General features: G+C 49.3%; 1 protein-coding gene across 3 annotated transcripts in view; it reads left to right on the plus strand.

Moving 5' to 3' along the window:
• The window catches only part of LOC147668909 (uncharacterized), a 275754-nt gene that overhangs the window by 133259 nt on the left and 123986 nt on the right, over positions 1-18509 (plus strand). For all 3 annotated transcript variants that reach the window (XM_086948354.1, XM_086948352.1, XM_086948353.1), the window contains exon 3: positions 7166-7255. Coding sequence is in view for 2 of the 3 variants with exons in the window: in XM_086948352.1 (XP_086804478.1) it covers positions 7166-7255 (90 nt within the window). In the remaining variant the exon portion in view is untranslated. The remainder of the gene's footprint in view (positions 1-7165; positions 7256-18509) is intronic.

The raw sequence follows: 18509 nt of genomic DNA on the forward strand, positions 1-18509 counted from the left end.
GACGTGTACTCACGTGCCCCGCCGCAACTCTCGTCCGAGTTGCGGCCGCTCTCCAGCTTCCTCCTGAGGACGCCACCAGTCCTCCGTCCAGACGTCCTCGTCCTTCTCCTCGCTTCGATCTAGCCGTGCTGCGCCGCTCTCTGTCGGGGGTTCGTCGCTCTCCGCTGCCTCCTGCCACGAGTCGGTTGCTCCGAACGCCTTTCCTCTCTCCTCGGGGCTTTTTCTATCTTCCGGCTGGTCGACAGCCCGTCCACTTCCGGGGTCAGGGGCGGGTACTTCCGGGTTGAAAGAGGTTGTCCTGTTTCCGCTTCCGGGATCGCTGATGAGGGTTTCCGGTTCTCCGCGTTCAGGGGTCGGCACCTGCAGGGGATGAGAAAGAGAGGGTGTCCTGGGTGACCGGGACGTTAACTGGCCGAGCGAGGGAGACAGGAGTTCCCCGCTCGGACACCGCCGGAAAGAGGTAGGTGCAGCCTCCGTTCCACATCCCCTTTCCCTAGCTGTCTTTCTTGTAGGGGGTTGGGAGGTGGATACCGGGAAAGATAGTCAGCATTGCCCTGTTGTAGTCCTTTCCGGTGTAAGGTTCTAAACCTAAAGGGCTGTAGGGAGAGAAACCACCGGAGGACTCTGTCATTGTGGCCCCGGTTGCGGGCCATCCATTCCAGAGGGGCATGATTGGTGTATAGTATGAATTCACGCCCCTCGAGGTAGTACCTAAGACTTTCCACTGCCCACTTAATGGCTAGGGCCTCTTTCTCTACCACGGCATAATTTACTTCTCGGGGAAAGAGTTTTCTGCTGAGGTATAGGATTGGCCGTTCGACCCCTGTCGGGTCTTTTTGGGAGAGCACGGCCCCCAAGCCTTGATCAGAGGCATCGGTCTGCAATATGAAGGGTTGTGTATAGTCCGGGCTGACTAACACTGGCTCCGAAACCAGGGACTGTTTCAGTTGCTCGAAGGAATGTACTACCGCTGTTGAGGGATGTCTGAGCGCTTCTTCTGTTTTAGTGCTTTTCTTTAACAAATCGGTCAAAGGTGCTGCGGTTTGTGAGAAGTTCGGGATAAACCTCCGATAGTACCCCAGTAATCCAAGGAAGGCACGAAGTTCCTTCCGGGTTTGAGGGAAGGGTATGGTTTGAATGGCCTTGATTTTATTGTTCTGAGGCCGTATGAGTCCTTCCCCCAATAGGTATCCGAGATATTTCACACTCTGGGCTGCGAGGGTGGTCTTGGAGGGGTTGATGGTAAATCCCTTGTTCCCTAAAGAGGTCACTACAGCTCGTAAATGATCTAAGTGCTGCTCCCAACTGTCACTATAAATGACAATGTCGTCCAGGTATGCCCCGGCGTATCTCATGTGTGGCTGTAGTACCAGGTTCATGGCTCGTTGGAAGGTGGCCGGGGCACCGTGAAGCCCAAAGGGCATCACCTTGAACTGAAATAATCCCTCAGGGGTGGAAAAGGCCGTTTTGGGTTTGTCTGTCTCTTTAAGTGGGATCTGCCAGTAACCCTTGCAGAGGTCAAGGGTGCTTATGTACTTGGCTTTGCCTATGCGTTCCACCATTTCATCTACACGTGGCAAGGGGTAGGTATCGAAGGCTGATATTTTATTTACTTCTCTGAAGTCTATACAAAATCTGGTGGATCCGTCTGGCTTGGGTACTAGAACAATCGGGGAATTCCAGCTGCTGCAGGACGGTTCTATGATGCCCATTCTCAGCATTTGATTTGTCTCCTCTTTAATGATAGCTCTACGAGCTTCGGGGATGCGGTAGGGCCTTTGTCTCACGGTTTTTCCCGGTTCCGTATTGATGGCATGTTCAACTACGGTGGAGTGTCCGGGAAGGGAAGAGAATACGGTTTGTACAGAGGATAAGGCTCGCCTGAGATCCTGTTTGTTGGCTTCTGGGAGGTCAGGGTCAATGCATCCTTCAAAGGGGGCAGCTATGGCATTGGACATGACAGGACGGGCTCCCTCCCACTTCTTCAAGAGGTTCACGTGATAGATCTGCGTGATCCCTCGGGTGGGTTCTGTCTCCACTTCATATGTTACAGGAGTCACGGCTCTTAGTACAGTGAAGGGACCCTGCCACTGCCCTAGTAACTTGTGGTCGGAAGAAGGCAATAACAACAATACCAGATCACCAGGATTGAATTTCCGGGCTTTAGTTCCCTTGTCGTATTGACGTTTTTGGGTGTCTTGAGCGGCTACCAGATTCTGTCTCACAATGACCCTTATCTGTTCCAAGTGAGTCTTTAGATTGTCCACGTATTCGGGTAGGGGTCGAGTTCTGTCTGGTTCGGCCTCCCAGGCTTCTTTAGCCATATCTAGGAGTGTCCGTGGGGCTCGCCCATACAACAACTCGTACGGTGAATAACCTGTGCTGCTTTGAGGCTTACACCTGATGGCGAACAGCGCCAGGGGAAGCATCTCCTCCCATCTTTTGCTTTCGAGGCCTAAAAGCTTCTTAAGGGTCGTTTTGAGTGTAGCATTGTATCGCTCTACCAACCCATCTGTCTGGGGGTGGTAGGCAGCTGTTCGTATTTGTTTGATGCCGAGGTGGGAGCAAACCTGGCGCATAAGGGAGGAAACAAAGGGTGTCCCCTGGTCCGTTAATATCTCGCGGGGAAAACCTACTCTCGAGAATATGGATATGAGAGCCTTGGCTATTGTTTGAGTGGTGGGTTGTCGTAAGGGTACTGCCTCAGGGAAGCGGGTGGCATAGTCCACCAGTACCAGAGCATATCTACATCCTGATCTCGAGGGAAGCAAGGGCCCTATAATATCCATGCCTAATCTTGTGAAAGGGACATCAATGATAGGAAGGGGTTGGAGAGGAACCCGGGGAGGACGGTATCGACTGTTCCGTTGGCAGACTGGGCATTCTCGACAATACCGTTTGATTTCTCCGTGTACCCCTGGCCAATAAAACTTGTCTAGGATCGTGTGTCCGGTTTTTTCATCACTGAAATGACCTCCCAGTAAGTGGCTGTGGGCTAGGAATAGTACTTTCTCACGAAACAACCCGGGGATAACCAGCTGGGTAGGTTGTTGGGGTCCTCCCTTTCTGTACAGGAGTCCGTTCCTCCGGAAAAAGTAAGGACCTACATGTAGGGGATCCTCCGCATCCAGAGCCCGGGCCCAAGCCTCCTGCAACACCGGGTCTTCCTGTTGGGTGGCGCGGAACTCTCTGTTGGTTTCCCAGGGATGGATCTCAACTTGGGCAGGACAGGCCACGGCAAAGTCCTTTCTTTCATTCCTTTTCTGCCTTTTGGTCTTGGATGGTTTGATCGCTGGATGTTCCGGAGGGGGTTCACGGGAAAACGGGGCATCGGCCCACCACTTCTTCAGTGACTCGGTGGTGTCTTGAAGGAGATGGGGTAGTCCACTATAGTCACTCCCCAATATTGCTTGTTCTGGGAGAGTGGGTATGAGGCCCACCGTGAGTAGACTACCCATATCCGTGGGGTGTTGGACATGTACCTGGGCGGTCGGATAGTGTTTGGTGTCGCCATGGACACATTTGATAGCGACGGTACCGGTGACTGGACCGACAGGGTGAGGTAGTTCTTGGGGTCTGATGACGCTTTGCCTGCATCCAGTGTCGGCCAGTGCCATCATTCGGTGTCCTTCAATCCGCACAGTGGATCGAAACGGAGGAGGAGTGTTTTCAGCGGTGAGGCACACATAGTTTCTTGCCATCCCTATCTCCATTGGCTCCTCCTTTTGAGGACAGACGCGAGCAATATGTCCGTACCCACCACAATGATAACATTGGGGTCCAGGTGGGTGAGGCCGCGGCAAGACAGGATAAGGCAAGAGGGGAGCAGGCTCGGGTTTCCTGACCACTGGAGCAGGTCGTGGGAGCCGAGCATGGTTCCCTGGAGGTATACGGGGATGATGTTCCTCCTTAGGTCGTTGGGAGTCCTGGGCTCTGCTATATGCGCTGGCTATTTCTACAGCACTGGCGAGCGTTAAACGCGCATGTTGGCGTACCCACTTCTGGGTGGCAGGGTGCAGAGAAGCCAGATACTGCTCGAGATATATTTTGGACAGAATGTCTTCCTTGGTGGCGGTAGCAGGTTTTAACCAGCGATTGGCCAGATCTTGAATCCGGAAGGCTAGAGCCCTAGGGGTTTCTTGGGGTCCCTCTTTTGCCTGTCGTAGCCGAACCCTGTAGGCCTCGTCATCAATCCCCAGTCGTTCCAGGATGCAGGTCTTGATGTCGGCATAAGGTGTTTGTCCCTGGATGTTGGCTTGCTGGTAGGCGGCCTGCAGTTCACCCGTCAAGAGTGGTCCTAGGTAGTGGCCCCATCGGTCTTCGGGCCACGCAGCCGCCTGAGCTAGGCGCTCGAAGTTCGTGAAGAAATAATCTGGATCCTCTCCGGGTACGTATTTCTGTAACACGACTGAGGGCAGGGAGGCGGCGGGTCTTTGTTGCCCCATAACGGTTGTGAGCTTCTCGAGAGCTTGATCCTGCGCGGTACCCTGGCCCTTCAGCACATCATGCAGCTGACCGCGATCGTCTTCCGCCGTCTTGAGGAACCGCTCCATCATCTTTCCTAGTTGCTCCTGGCATTCCGCCAGTTGTTTGACTGCGGCCTCCATGCCTCCGGGATATCCCACTTCTGACACCAATTGTGGACTTGGGGAACGTGCGGACCGGAATAACAGGCGGGGAGGCCGAATATAGTGAGCTATGTCTCTGGTTTTATTTCAACAGATGGATGGAAATACAAAGTCACTGTGCAGTTAGGGATGGTGGATTTGGTTGATGACCCGGTTCGATGATGAGGATCCTGGACCAGGTGTTGCTTCCCGCTTTCACCTTTAGTCTCCTCGGGATGGCGCTGGGGCTCCACGGAGGCTTGAAGAAAGGGAGAGAAGCGTAAGGGCTTTAGTCCGTGCAACACAGTCGGAATGCTGCCACCTACACCCGGGCGTGAGAGGGTATGAAAGAGGACGGTGAGGGAGGGACGGGAACGGGTTTTGGAAGAGGCAAGGAAGAGACGGGAAGGAAGAGAGGTGCCAGGTGCTGGGCAGTGATTGGGCTCTATACAGCGTGCGTGAAACAGGGGATATTAATATATATACAGTGACTCGGTGCTCGTGAATCCTATGATATTTACAGCTATCTATATACAACTCTATGTACAGGGGCACTGAGAAAGGGTGACGTGTACTCACGTGCCCCGCCGCAACTCTCGTCCGAGTTGCGGCCGCTCTCCAGCTTCCTCCTGAGGACGCCACCAGTCCTCCGTCCAGACGTCCTCGTCCTCCTCCTCGCTTCGATCTAGCCGTGCTGCGCCGCTCTCTGTCGGGGGTTCGTCGCTCTCCGCTGCCTCCTGCCACGAGTCGGTTGCTCCGAACGCCTTTCCTCTCTCCTCGGGGCTTTTTCTATCTTCCGGCTGGTCGACAGCCCGTCCACTTCCGGGGTCAGGGGCGGGTACTTCCGGGTTGAAAGAGGTTGTCCTGTTTCCGCTTCCGGGATCGCTGATGAGGGTTTCCGGTTCTCCGCGTTCAGGGGTCGGCACCTGCAGGGGATGAGAACGAGAGGGTGTCCTGGGTGACCGGGACGTTAACTGGCCGAGCGAGGGAGACACGAGTTCCCCGCTCGGACACCGCCGGAAAGAGGTAGGTGCAGCCTCCGTTCCACACCCCTCCAGGACTCCCCGATGTCGCCTGCAGCCTCTGCATGGAGTACTCCCCCCTTAACCGTGAGTGGCCCGGCAAAGTGAAATCTGACCTCAAAAGACGCCCCTGCATTCAGCCGCCCTGCGCCCTGGAGAAAATATCCCGAGGTGCACCTACATCCCCGAGCCCTCCAACTTACCTGCCCAGCTGTTGGTTCCTCCCGGAATTCTTACAGGACCGAGCCTGCAGCTGAAAACCGAAAATCCCCATGGAAAACAACAGGACACCCAACGCCAAAACGGCACACCTGCTAATGCCGCTGAGCGTGTAACAAGAGTGCATCCTTGACCCTGGGGGACCCGGAGTCTACCTCCAGAACCTCAACTCCCACTACTGAATACTTACCCTAAAACCGATAATACTATTTTCCTCCATAGCATAACATTGACTGTTTTTCTTGGAAAAAGTTCTAAGTGTGGAGTTTGAAAACATAAAGAAATTCTTTAAAATTGTACTTACTAACAAAAACGATTTTACTTACCTGTTCACAGGAAATGTCCCAGTGTAGTATCAAGGTATACTACACTGTGTAAGAAATGTAATCTGCAAAGTAATCTACTGGTCATTTTACTAAAACATCCTATACAAAGTATATGTACTGTATTCTGAAAAGCATTGCATTATCAGTAAAACTACTGTAATCAAATCAAAGTACATTTACAATTGCAATCCAAACTATGTTACGGCTGCATTACTATTGAAAAGTATTTATTACTTACCTGTGCCAGGCCTGCTTGGTTCTAGAAAATAAAAAAGCTAAAAGAATATTTGTATTCAAAAACAATTGGTCTGAAGTTGTCTTAGTGTGTGAATTCATTTGCTGACTGTGTATAACAAATGCTTAACACTACCCTCTGATAAAGCCTTACTGATCGACCACACTACCACAAATAGAGAGTGAGGTGCTATCTAACTTTACCTCTGCGTACCTTTGGGTTGCACTGCACTCTGTGCACACTATACCTCACTTTGGTATATTATATACAGAGGCAGCTTCCTACAGATACTGAATGGATTACCTCTTCCGGGTTGGCTTACGCATACTGATGTGGCAATTCATCATACTCCACCCCCTCCCCACTACTTGAGTGTGGTGGTAATGATATTGCATGGGTTACTTCCTCCAGGTAGACTTTCGTAGGACGATGTGGTGATACATCATGTACAGTCCCTTCCATCTATGTGAGAGATACTGAATGTATTACTTCTTCCGGGTTGATTTATGGATGCCAATGTGGCGATGCATCATGCTCTGCCCCCTCCCCTCAATGTGACAGTGGTGTTAATGCTACTGCTTGGATTACTTCCTCTGAGCAGACTTCTGTGCCTGGATATGGTGAATGCTTTCTCACGCTCCGGTTTTCGGATGTTTTCCGTGACTACATATTAGTTAACATTCGTGACAATCGTCTCCTTATCGAGGCTTCCATGGGGTCTGGAAATTAATGGTTTCTCTTTCCTTTCAATAACAGGTCCTCTTATTTCCACTGCTGTCTTTTCAATAAAAGAAAGGGAAAAAGAATATTTAAAGGGGGACCATCATGACTGTCAGAGAAGACAAGGTATTTATCATTACCTACAATTTGACCGTTTTAGCAATGGTGCAACTTATTTTCAATTATTGTTTTTAAACAGTAAACAATGTTTTACAAAATATAAGTAGATGAAAGTCCAGCAGGACTGTAAAACACCTTTCCTTGTGAAAGCTACGTAAAAAATCACATTGAGTCCTCTGACAGCCATATCAGACTTCTCCAGGACAACATAATTGCTAAAGTGCAGAGACAAGAGCAGCTGCAATCCCTTTATTGAACACTGCTTCTGTTGAACAGAAAAGGTATGTGGCTGTCAGTCATCTATGAAACTCAATTAGGCCCCTTTTTGGTGCTATGATCAGCCTAGTTAGCGTAAGTAAAGGAGGGCTTGTGGTTATTTATGTGGACAACCCTGAAATAATGTCATAATGTTAAAATATTTTCAGTTGTTTTGCCTATTGAGGAAGATCATTTTTATAATAACTAGCATTCATATCATGTGCGCCTCAATAGGACTTTCAGTTTAATAAGTTATTATATTCCTAGCTTCCTAGTTTTCTTGAGTGTGTCCACTCAAAATGAAAAAGGGTTTGGGTTCCACTTGCAATTCCTGTGAGTCTCACAGGACTGATCGTTACCTAAAACACACTTTATTCCTCTAAAGCTCAGTGGGTTGTGGGAAGTTTCTGTACTCTATGTTTTCCATCTTGTGTTAGTATGTTGACTAAGTCCTTTGTGCCAGAAGGTCTAGAGAACCCTGTTATGGAGAAGAATTCCAGAAAACATATCAAAACATCTTTTAAGACCATTATTCCAAAAGGGACAATAAGAGCTTCCGAATCTGCACAACCCTTTTTTATGTTCATGGAAAAGCAAGGTTGTCTGTGGTTTACTTGTGGTCATTTACAGACTGCTGTGGTTTATCCTAGTGAATTACCACCTTAAGTCGTATCCACCAGGTCCCATCCATTCTTTTTTTGGTAAAAACTATTTTTATTAAACATGGAAACATAAATATGCTGTTTCCTCTAGCGGTGAGAAAACCCATCCGTTACCATTAACAAGCTAGGAGGCCCAGTAGTATTTTTTTTTTATAAAACTTTATTAGGACATCAGAACACAAAACAAAGAACGGAATAACAATTACAGCATAAGAATAGACTGTGACTGATGCCCTATTTTGTTTATATTTTCGCCTCCCACCCGGTGGATCCTTCCTCCTAAAAAAAGCAACAAAACAATTCTCAACAAAAAATATTATATACTATACTGAGAACTAACCATACATCTCAAACTATATGTCAATCCTTACTTAACCAGTTAGTTAAAGACAGCCACAATTTTTCCCCTTTTTCCCTTGCCCGCCTAACCCTTCTTTTATACACCGAAATCTCTGTGGGAGGGCAGGCTTGATAAACAGGCGTGGAGGCTTAAGTATAGGTTTGAAAGACGATTTATTGACAAAAGAGGGAACTGTAGAATGTTGAGATGGGGTCCCTGGACAGTCTTCTTCCTCCGATGATTCCCGTGAGCTGGAAGTGTCTGATGAGGATAAAGGTGTTGCTCCGCTTTCTGGTTCCCCTTGAGCGTGGTGGTCACCCCGGAGGCTCATAGGAGGATAAAGAGAGGAAAAGGAGCCGTCAGAATGTTGTATGGCACGATTTAGGGTATACTCCCATCACCACACCTTGGTACGCTAGATTCTTTGTTGTGCCTAGTCTAAAGTCTTGAGTACCAAAAGCCAAGGGGAAAACAAAGGAGATAAGGGAAACGAAAACAAGGAAAAGAAAACGGTAAACTCCGTAGTAGGAGTTAGGATTATGTGCGTAGGATGAAAAGAAGGGTGTACAATCATGCGACTTATAGCAAAGTTCTCTTGTTGATAAGGCGTGTATTTCACAAAAGGGATTCACCACTTTCAGGATTGACTACCCTCCTGTTTACGCTCCTTCCCCGGTATTCCCCACCCACTTCTCCTGGTGATCCATATGCCCAGATATTGAAATGTCTCTTTTCGCACAAGCTCCGAGCAGACCGACGTCAGGGGCGGTAGCCCTCCCGCTAAAAAGAACACCAGGGATTTATCCCAATTGATACAATATCCCGAATAGGTGCTGAATAACTGTATTATATGGATGAGCCCGTGGAATGTCTGTCATGGTTTGTGGATATACAGCAGGATATTGTCAGGATATAAGGATATACGTTCTTCCCAGCCTCCCCCTAAATTGATGCCTTTCATCGAGGCATCCCTCGTATCCAAAAAGCCACAGTTCCAATGCAAATAGCATCGGTGATAGCGGGCATCCCTGTCGAGTGCCCCTGTGCAGCATAATGAGTGTAGATGTAGTCCTGTTAACGCTGACGCATGCCATCGGGTCGGTGTACAGGAGACGTATCCAGCGCTGTAGGTTTGGATCCAGTCTGACTTTATCTAGGACAGCGAAGAGGTACGCTCACTCGATACTGTCAAACGCCATCTTCGCGTCAAGCGACAGGAGAGCAGCTGGCACATCCAGTTGTTTGTGAGTCATCTGCATTACGCGATAGAGACGCTGCAGATTGAGCCTGGTGCTCCTATGTGGCATGAAGCCATATTGGTCTGGATGTATTAAGGACTCAAGGACCGGACTCAAACATTTGCGATAACTTTGGCCAATATTTTGGCCTCGAAGTTCAGGAGAGATATAGGTCTATAGGAGCTACAAAGATCATGGGGTTTTCCTTCTTTAAGGATGACCACTATGTTAGCCATTCTCATGTCCTCCGGGAGTGCACCATTGTCTCTAGCTCCTAGAAACATGTTAAGCATATGCTGGCAAGGGTACTCGCCACACATTTAAACATTTCAGTGGGGAGCCCGTTGGGACCGGGCGCTTTACCGGACTGTATATCTCATATGGCGTTTTCTACTTGTTTTACACTGAGGTCTGAGTCTAGCGCCACCTGATTCTCTTCCCCAAGCGTCTGTAATTTCATATCTTTCAATCATTCGTAGGACTCTTCCTCCTCCCGGATAGTCTGTGGTATATGTTCTCATAATATTCGGCAAATACTTCTGATAACTCTGCACCCGTTCCTCCCCGTGTACCGTCGTCTGTTCTAATTTCCGAGACCCAGTTACGGCTCCTGTCCTTCTTTTCAAGCCAAGGGATCAACTCATTGGCCTTATCCCCTAGATCATAGACCTTCCTCTGTGTAGCTAGCACGTGCACGGGAGCAGCGTCTTCCTCTAAGTCCCTGAGTTGTTGTTGCTTAAGTTTGAGTAAGTGTGTACGTCCGATGACACCCACGGGGTCGGGCCTGTTGCCAGTTCGAGGGACAATATCTCTTGCTCAAGGGCATCACATTGTGCTCACTTTTCTTTGTGCTTAGCGCCACTCGTCACCTGCACAAAATCCCTGGCCACCACCTTGTATGCTTTTTGAAGTATACAGTCTGATTGTACGAACCAGCATTTTCAGCAAAATATTACTTCGTACGTTCCTCAAATCGGTCCCTGAAGTTGGTGTCCCGAAATGCATAGGAAGGGATCCAGTCGCAGCGGGAGAGACCAATCTCTTCACAGTCCGCACAACTGCACCTCTACCGCCGAATGGTCCGAGATTCCTTGCGCCTTATGACAACCCTCCTGAAAGAGTCCCACTGAGGCTGTGTGTAAAGATATAGTCTAGTCGTGATCTACTCCCATGGTCAGCAGATATGTGCGTGACGACAGCGGCGGGACTTATCGGACCTGGCTGACGTGTGGTAAAGGACTCTTGCATTTATCAGCCCTAAAAAATCAATTATCATAACAGGTACCGAGGAACACATGTTGGCTGTCGTTTTTAGTTCACAGACCACTTTTGGAAGACAAGTGCATCATGGAGAGAACTGTTGTTTCTTGACTGTCCTGGTTTTTGGTCTCGCAGTGCAGTGTGCAGAGCGGAGCAGCAGCTGTGGTAGTAGCAGCTGCACCCGCGGTCCCCGTGGCCCCAGAGAGCGGGAAGAGAGAGAGAGCGGCGGCGCTGAGTTTTGTGAGCTGAGAGCCGCGTTGTCACGCCGGGGAGCCCGTGGAACCGTCACAGTGAAAGCCAAGGCTGTGGTGGTAGCGGAAGAGGCGGCGGCGCTGAGACACGGCGGCACGGAGATTTTGAGAGCCTTTTGAGAGCCGCGCCATGCTGGGAGCCGTCTCAGTTACAAGTCAAGGCAAGGCAGCGGTGACCGTTCTGTGAGACACAGCCTTAAAGCAAGGTGAGGGCAGCAGCAGTTAAGCAAGGGGGACGAGCAGCCAAAGCAGTCAAAGTTGGTCTGCGAACTCCCCCTCTCTGCACAGGGAGCCCTATTTAAGCTTCACCTCACCTTACCTGACTCTTGGGGAAAATACAAGGGAAGAAAATTAAGGCTGCAGTTGAAGAGGTGGTGCAGCAGGGGGATTCTGGTGGGCATTGCCTCAATTTGCCTCCACTTGCCTGCTAGCCATTCACAAATTGTATTGGTACATACAAGAATATTTTCGAGTTGCGGACACAATCTTGGTCGCTGGTCGTCAGTGCCTTTTCCCTCCTCCTTTAAAGTTATTGGACCCCCCTGCCTGCCTCCCGCCGTCCCGCTGGTCTCAACAACTCACCAGCGCGACCGCCGAGCGGAGTGCGGGCCGGGGACTACCACTACCGGCATCCTCTGCAGCAGTTGCATCAGCCGACCGCGCCAGGCAGCGCATAAGAATGGTGTAAGCCCCGCCTCGCGGGACGCCGGGCGAAGCCCGGGCCAAGGGCAGGCCCGTTTAAGCCCGTTAACGACCGGGTAAGACTGGACTGGGCCACCTTATTTACATTCGCACCGTGAAATCTACCTACCTATCCTCATTGGACTAATATTATCCTACATCTTCTTTATATTGTATTCATTTTGATAACTCCCTAATCACACCATGACAACTAGAGGTAGCAGAAGCAAAACAGCACAAGGTGCTGCACAGATAACTGGCCCAATTGACCAGTTTATCACTAGGGCTAACGAGGCAATTTACCAGGGCATAATCCTGCTAGAACGAAGGGTATCACAGGATTTGGCCATGGCCAAACGGTCCTCGATGGGTTCCCTTGCTGTTGCTAAGACACCTACACGCCTACTGGAACCCGGGTCACTACTGGAAGTACACGTAGAAACACATACTGTGCCATGTACGGTTGACCTGTCAGAATCTTTAGAGTTTTCAGACTCGCAATCATCTATGTTGTTAGAAAAAAACCCTGTTCTTTTTGCGAGCCCGAACCAGGAGGATTCCGCCACAGCACTAAATAGGGGATTAAGGGAGGGAGCGATACCTAAACAGAAGAAATGAAATCGCATAAAGTGAACCATCCCAAGAAACAACTTAATCACAAAGCCTTACCTACCATTCAGCCTTCAGGACAACCTGGTCCAATACAGAGAGAGTTGATTTCTTCACCAACAGAAATAATTAATCTTTCCACGAACGTAGCAAATCTCAGTGTAAACAGTAACACGGGTGGAGGGTGTAAAATCTGCGGTATAAACAACCAACTGCTAATTAGATTAGGGGAATTAATTAAAACCTATATCCAACCCATTGAGCAGACCTTCCTAAAGATAGAAAAACAGATAGCAGCTCTGACTGCAACCTCAATAATCCAAAAGGGGACAGGTCCTGGACAAACAGTGGTGCAAAAAGCAAATAACAAAACTACTAAAGCAGGGGCGCAAGCCACAAAACCCGCCACTGAAGTGTCATCTGTACAACAAAAGCCCCCCGCCACAGTGGTGAAGCAGGGCCCTGTTACTACAAAAACTCTAGCTCCCCCCTAAAACCCAGACGTCCAACCAAGCTAAGCCTCCAGGGTACAAAATGCCAACACCAGGTCCAGGGGAAGGGTTGGACACCCAATACACCTACCACCAGAAGCAAGTCCCTATGTGGTGATTATGACTGGCGTTCCTGAGCTGAGTACAAACACGGAGGAACCAGGCTGGTCTTTAAAAAACAAAGTATTGCACTGGTTGTCTATTCACAGACCTCTACCACCGTACTCCGCTAGTAGAGTCACAATGGTTCGCAGGGTCCCATGGATAGGCAAAGAGCCGAAAAGAATCCTGGGTGACTGCGTTATTGTCAACTTTGATGACCCACTCACAGTTGAGCACATCTGCTCCTGGGGTATGCCAGCAACAACCGACGGGATAGATACAAAAAGACTCTCCTACTTCTACCCGCCAACACCTCGCTACAACGAAGGCCCAGAATGGAACTGGACCCAAGTAGGAAACTGGGACAGGAGAAGAGACTGGGTTGACTGGCCTGGATATGGAGGCAGAGATGCTGCCCCCCCTTGGGTTGGAGAGGCATTCCACTTGCAAACAGATTTGACTGCCTAGAAATGGTAGATTGACCATCATCGTGTACTGGTCAGGAAAGCACAGGTCCCCCGCTCTCGGAGTTTAAACCCTTACAATCATCTTCACGCTCCCCGAGATCGTGTTCCACAAATGGTATCCTTGATATGATGACAGAATTAAAACTAATAATATCCTCCTCCCCCGTAGAAATAACCTCTGAATCATCAATGTCCTTAGACGCAATAAAATTTATTGAGTTATCTGGTAATACGGGGAAGGTAGTTCCCCCAAGATCAACAGATCCAGATTTATTGCTAGAGAACTCTATTATCCCTGATGACCCCTCTGAATTACATCCCACACCTCCAATATCACATCCATACTCAGTCAGGTACACTAGATCCCAACGCTCTCTCCAACATAAAAGACCCGGTAAACTCTACTCAGACTCTTTCTGTCCTATTTTGGAACGTCACTGGCCTCCGCTCCAAGATAAACCACAAACCATGGCTAGACACAGTAAGTGCACACCAAATAGTATGCTTACAGGAAACCTGGGCCATTGAGCCTATACACATTCAGGGTTACAAAACATACTATGTCCCAGCTAGCCTTAAAACTTACGGTAGACCTAAGGGGGGTCTAGTAGTATACACCTCAAATAACTTACCATCCATGAACTTAACTGTTCTTCTTTCCAGTGAGAACTTTCAAATCTTAAAGGTCTCATTTAATAAGTGTATACTGTATTTTTTTGTTAACTTCTATAACAACCTCCAGTCCGCCGAATGTATCAAAACTTTAATTGAAATCACATCCTTTCTAAAAGAACAATGGAACAAGTACACCTCTCTTACTTGCTATGTGATTGGGGGGGGAGGGGGATTTTTATGTTTCTCTGTGCAATAACCATAAGAATAGTACCTGTGGCCTCCAAGACGAAAACGGTTGCTCCCTGACCCATTTCAAACATACGAACCTAGGTAACTGCCTGAATGAGTGTCTTTTCTCATTGGAGTTGGAATACGCAAATGACCTTGTGGATCCACCCGCCAAATTCCTTCCAACATTTCATGGAAGGGGTCTGTCAAGTGTCATCGACTATATTCTATGCTCCCAGATATTAAAGGGTCAATTGAAAACTTTTAAAATAGGCTCAGATATTAGTAGCGATCATTTTCCTAATAGTGTCACCCTGTCAATTAACAATGTTTCACCTCAGCTAACTAGGGTCAGCTTATTAAACCAACAAACACTGTCCATGGATAAAGTAAACGGCTTCTCAGTAAAATGGTCCAAAGTCGACCCAGAAGCAATTACTGGCAAAGTGATATCTAGAGCCCTTCCATGGATGAATAATTGTTTGGCAACAGATTCCCCACCACAGTTGATTATATCTAGTTTTCTGGAAATTATCAAAATTAAACGGGCAGAACTGTTTCGCAAACATAAATCCAGAAAAACGGAAACCAAAGGTTGGTTTAACTCAACCTGCCGTAAAGCTTTAACTGACCTAAAAAGAGCCCTCCACAACCAAGACAGAGATCCTGCCGAGATAGTTAAACTTAGAAAGGTCTACAAATCGGCACAGCACAACCGCAAAAAGGAAATAAAGAAAAATCTATGGGCCCAACTACATGAGAGCTGCCTACGTAAAGACAATTCATTGTTTTGGCGCACGGTCAAATCACCCTTTTTGGTAGATGCCACATCTTCCCAACACCTAGATGTGGCAGTGACGGCCGACAAGTGGGTGGCTCACTTTTCAAAGATATTTGGTGGCCCCTCCGCAGATAGTATAACTGAGGTTCAGGTGGCAAGCGAACGTACCGGGGACCAAATATTTCCTATTGACCTTCACTTTGATCACAATGAGGTCATTAATGCATTGTCATCTTCCAAAACTGGTAAGGCCCCCGGCCCGGATGGGGTTCCACTAGACATCTTTGTAAATAACATGGAACTCTGGTCACCTCTCGTCACCCAGGTAATGGCAGCAGTTACAAAAATAGGCCTAATAGATTCTTGGTCTTCTTCTATCCTGCTCCCAATTTTTAAGAAGGGCGAACGTAATAATCCAGCTTGTTACAGGCCCATTTCCCTCCTGGACTCCCTGGGGAAAGTCGCTGGCCGGCTGATCTTGGAACGTCTCCAGGATTGGGCGTCTATGAATAACATTCTGACAGATCTCCAGTACGGCTTTCAGGAGGGACTTGGTACTGTTGAGCAGGCATTGAACCTAACCCTTCTGATTGGTAAATATGTAGGGGCTAAAAGAGGTAACTTGTACCTAGTCTACGTTGATCTCAGCACAGCATTTGATTGCGTGATACACTCAAGGCTGTGGTCCATTCTCTGTGAATTGGGGGTAGACCCTCCTCACATCCGCGAACTCTACTCCGATGCTACTGCTTGCGTGAGATATGGGATTGGCGGCGAACGATCTACATCTTTTCCAGTAAATAAAGGAGTTAGACAGGGTTGCGTCCTGGCTCCCTTCTTATTTAATCTTTACACTAACGGGCTGGAAGCGGCCATGCTAGAAGGGAGTCAGGACCTTCCATCTATCAATCACCGCCCTATTCCCGCGCTGCTTTACGCGGACGACTCTGTAATTTTAGCAAGAACACTAATCCAGTTACAAAGACAGTTAGATAAATACTGTCAGTTTATGCTCTCCTTAGGGCTGAAAGTGAATAAAAATAAAACCTTTGTTATGCACATCGGCCCCAAGGCGAAGAACCCTAAATCAGTCTTTATTGAACAAATTAGGTTGGAACGCACCAGGGAATATCCTTATTTAGGAATCTTAGTGGTCGCTCCCCTGCATTTGGTATCGTTAATTGCATTCTGCCTTCTAAATTCACTTGCCGCTTTGTGCTCTGTGTCAGCTAATTAAGCAGCTTTAGCTCTGCCTTGCTTTGGACTCTATCTGCCATTGTTTGTGGTCAGTTTGCGCGTCTGTTTACCCCCCAGCGCTCCGCTTCCATTTTGATTGTTGTTGTGCTTTGTGAACCCGCCCCGCCTCCCAGCTGAGACGCCCTCCCACAAACTACTTCCAGCGCTCGTTCCCCTCCATGCGCTGTGACTCGCTCTCAGCTCTCGAGCCGAGTGGTCGCTCCCCTGCATTTGGTATCGTTAATTGCATTCTGCCTTCTAAATTCACTTGCCGCTTTGTGCTCTGTGTCAGCTAATTAAGCAGCTTTAGCTCTGCCTTGCTTTGGACTCTATCTGCCATTGTTTGTGGTCAGTTTGCGCGTCTGTTTACCCCCCAGCGCTCCGCTTCCATTTTGATTGTTGTTGTGCTTTGTGAACCCGCCCGCCTCCCAGCTGAGACGCCCTCCCACAAACTACTTCCAGCGCTCGTTCCCCTCCATGCGCTGTGACTCGCTCTCAGCTCTCGAGCCGAGTGGTCGCTCCCCTGCATTTGGTATCGTTAATTGCATTCTGCCTTCTAAATTCACTTGCCGCTTTGTGCTCTGTGTCAGCTAATTAAGCAGCTTTAGCTCTGCCTTGCTTTGGACTCTATCTGCCATTGTTTGTGGTCAGTTTGCGCGTCTGTTTACCCCCCAGCGCTCCGCTTCCATTTTGATTGTTGTTGTGCCTTGTGAACCCGCCCCGCCTCCCAGCTGAGACGCCCTCCCACAAACTACTTCCAGCGCTCGTTCCCCTCCATGCGCTGTGACTCGCTCTCAGCTCTCGAGCCGAGTGGTCGCTCCCCTGCATTTGGTATCGTTAATTGCATTCTGCCTTCTAAATTCACTTGCCGCTTTGTGCTCTGTGTCAGCTAATTAAGCAGCTTTAGCTCTGCCTTGCTTTGGACTCTATCTGCCATTGTTTGTGGTCAGTTTGCGCGTCTGTTTACCCCCCAGCGCTCCGCTTCCATTTTGATTGTTGTTGTGCTTTGTGAACCCGCCCCGCCTCCCAGCTGAGACGCCCTCCCACAAACTACTTCCAGCGCTCGTTCCCCTCCATGCGCTGTGACTCGCTCTCAGCTCTCGAGCCGAGTGGTCGCTCCCCTGCATTTGGTATCGTTAATTGCATTCTGCCTTCTAAATTCACTTGCCACTTTGTGCTCTGTGTCAGCTAATTAAGCAGCTTTAGCTCTGCCTTGCTTTGGACTCTATCTGCCATTGTTTGTGGTCAGTTTGCGCGTCTGTTTACCCCCCAGCGCTCCGCTTCCATTTTGATTGTTGTTGTGCTTTGTGAACCCGCCCCGCCTCCCAGCTGAGACGCCCTCCCACAAACTACTTCCAGCGCTCGTTCCCCTCCATGCGCTGTGACTCGCTCTCAGCTCTCGAGCCGAGTGGTCGCTCCCCTGCATTTGGTATCGTTAATTGCATTCTGCCTTCTAAATTCACTTGCCGCTTTGTGCTCTGTGTCAGCTAATTAAGCAGCTTTAGCTCTGCCTTGCTTTGGACTCTATCTGCCATTGTTTGTGGTCAGTTTGCGCGTCTGTTTACCCCCCAGCGCTCCGCTTCCATTTTGATTGTTGTTGTGCTTTGTGAACCCGCCCCGCCTCCCAGCTGAGACGCCCTCGCCCCTCCCCCTCCACTATCCATATATGACAGTAGTTCCCGCGCGCAGCGTCCACGCGCAGCGACCGCGCCCAACCCGCGCCGAAGGTGCGCCAAAGGTAAGCCCGTCTACGCCCGTCCGCGCCTGGACCGCGCCCAGTGCCAGACCCCCTGCCCCTCACGCTGCCCAGCCCTCCCGCGTTACCTACGATGCCGCCACCCTCCTAGCCCTTAACCCCGGTCGCGCCCCCACCTGCGTCCAAGCCGCTCCTGGACGCACCCATGGACCGTTCTCCTGCTTCTCCTGCAAATTTAGCGGCACCGACAACATCTCCGCTTCAACCACACCACAGATTCCCGACCCCAACCACCTACAATGCATCCTTCTCAACACCCGCTCGGTCCACAGGCACGCCATTGAC

The sequence above is a fragment of the Lissotriton vulgaris genome, unplaced genomic scaffold, assembly GCF_964263255.1.
Source record: "Lissotriton vulgaris unplaced genomic scaffold, aLisVul1.2 SCAFFOLD_907, whole genome shotgun sequence".
In the NCBI taxonomy this organism is placed as follows: Eukaryota; Metazoa; Chordata; class Amphibia; order Caudata; family Salamandridae; genus Lissotriton; species Lissotriton vulgaris.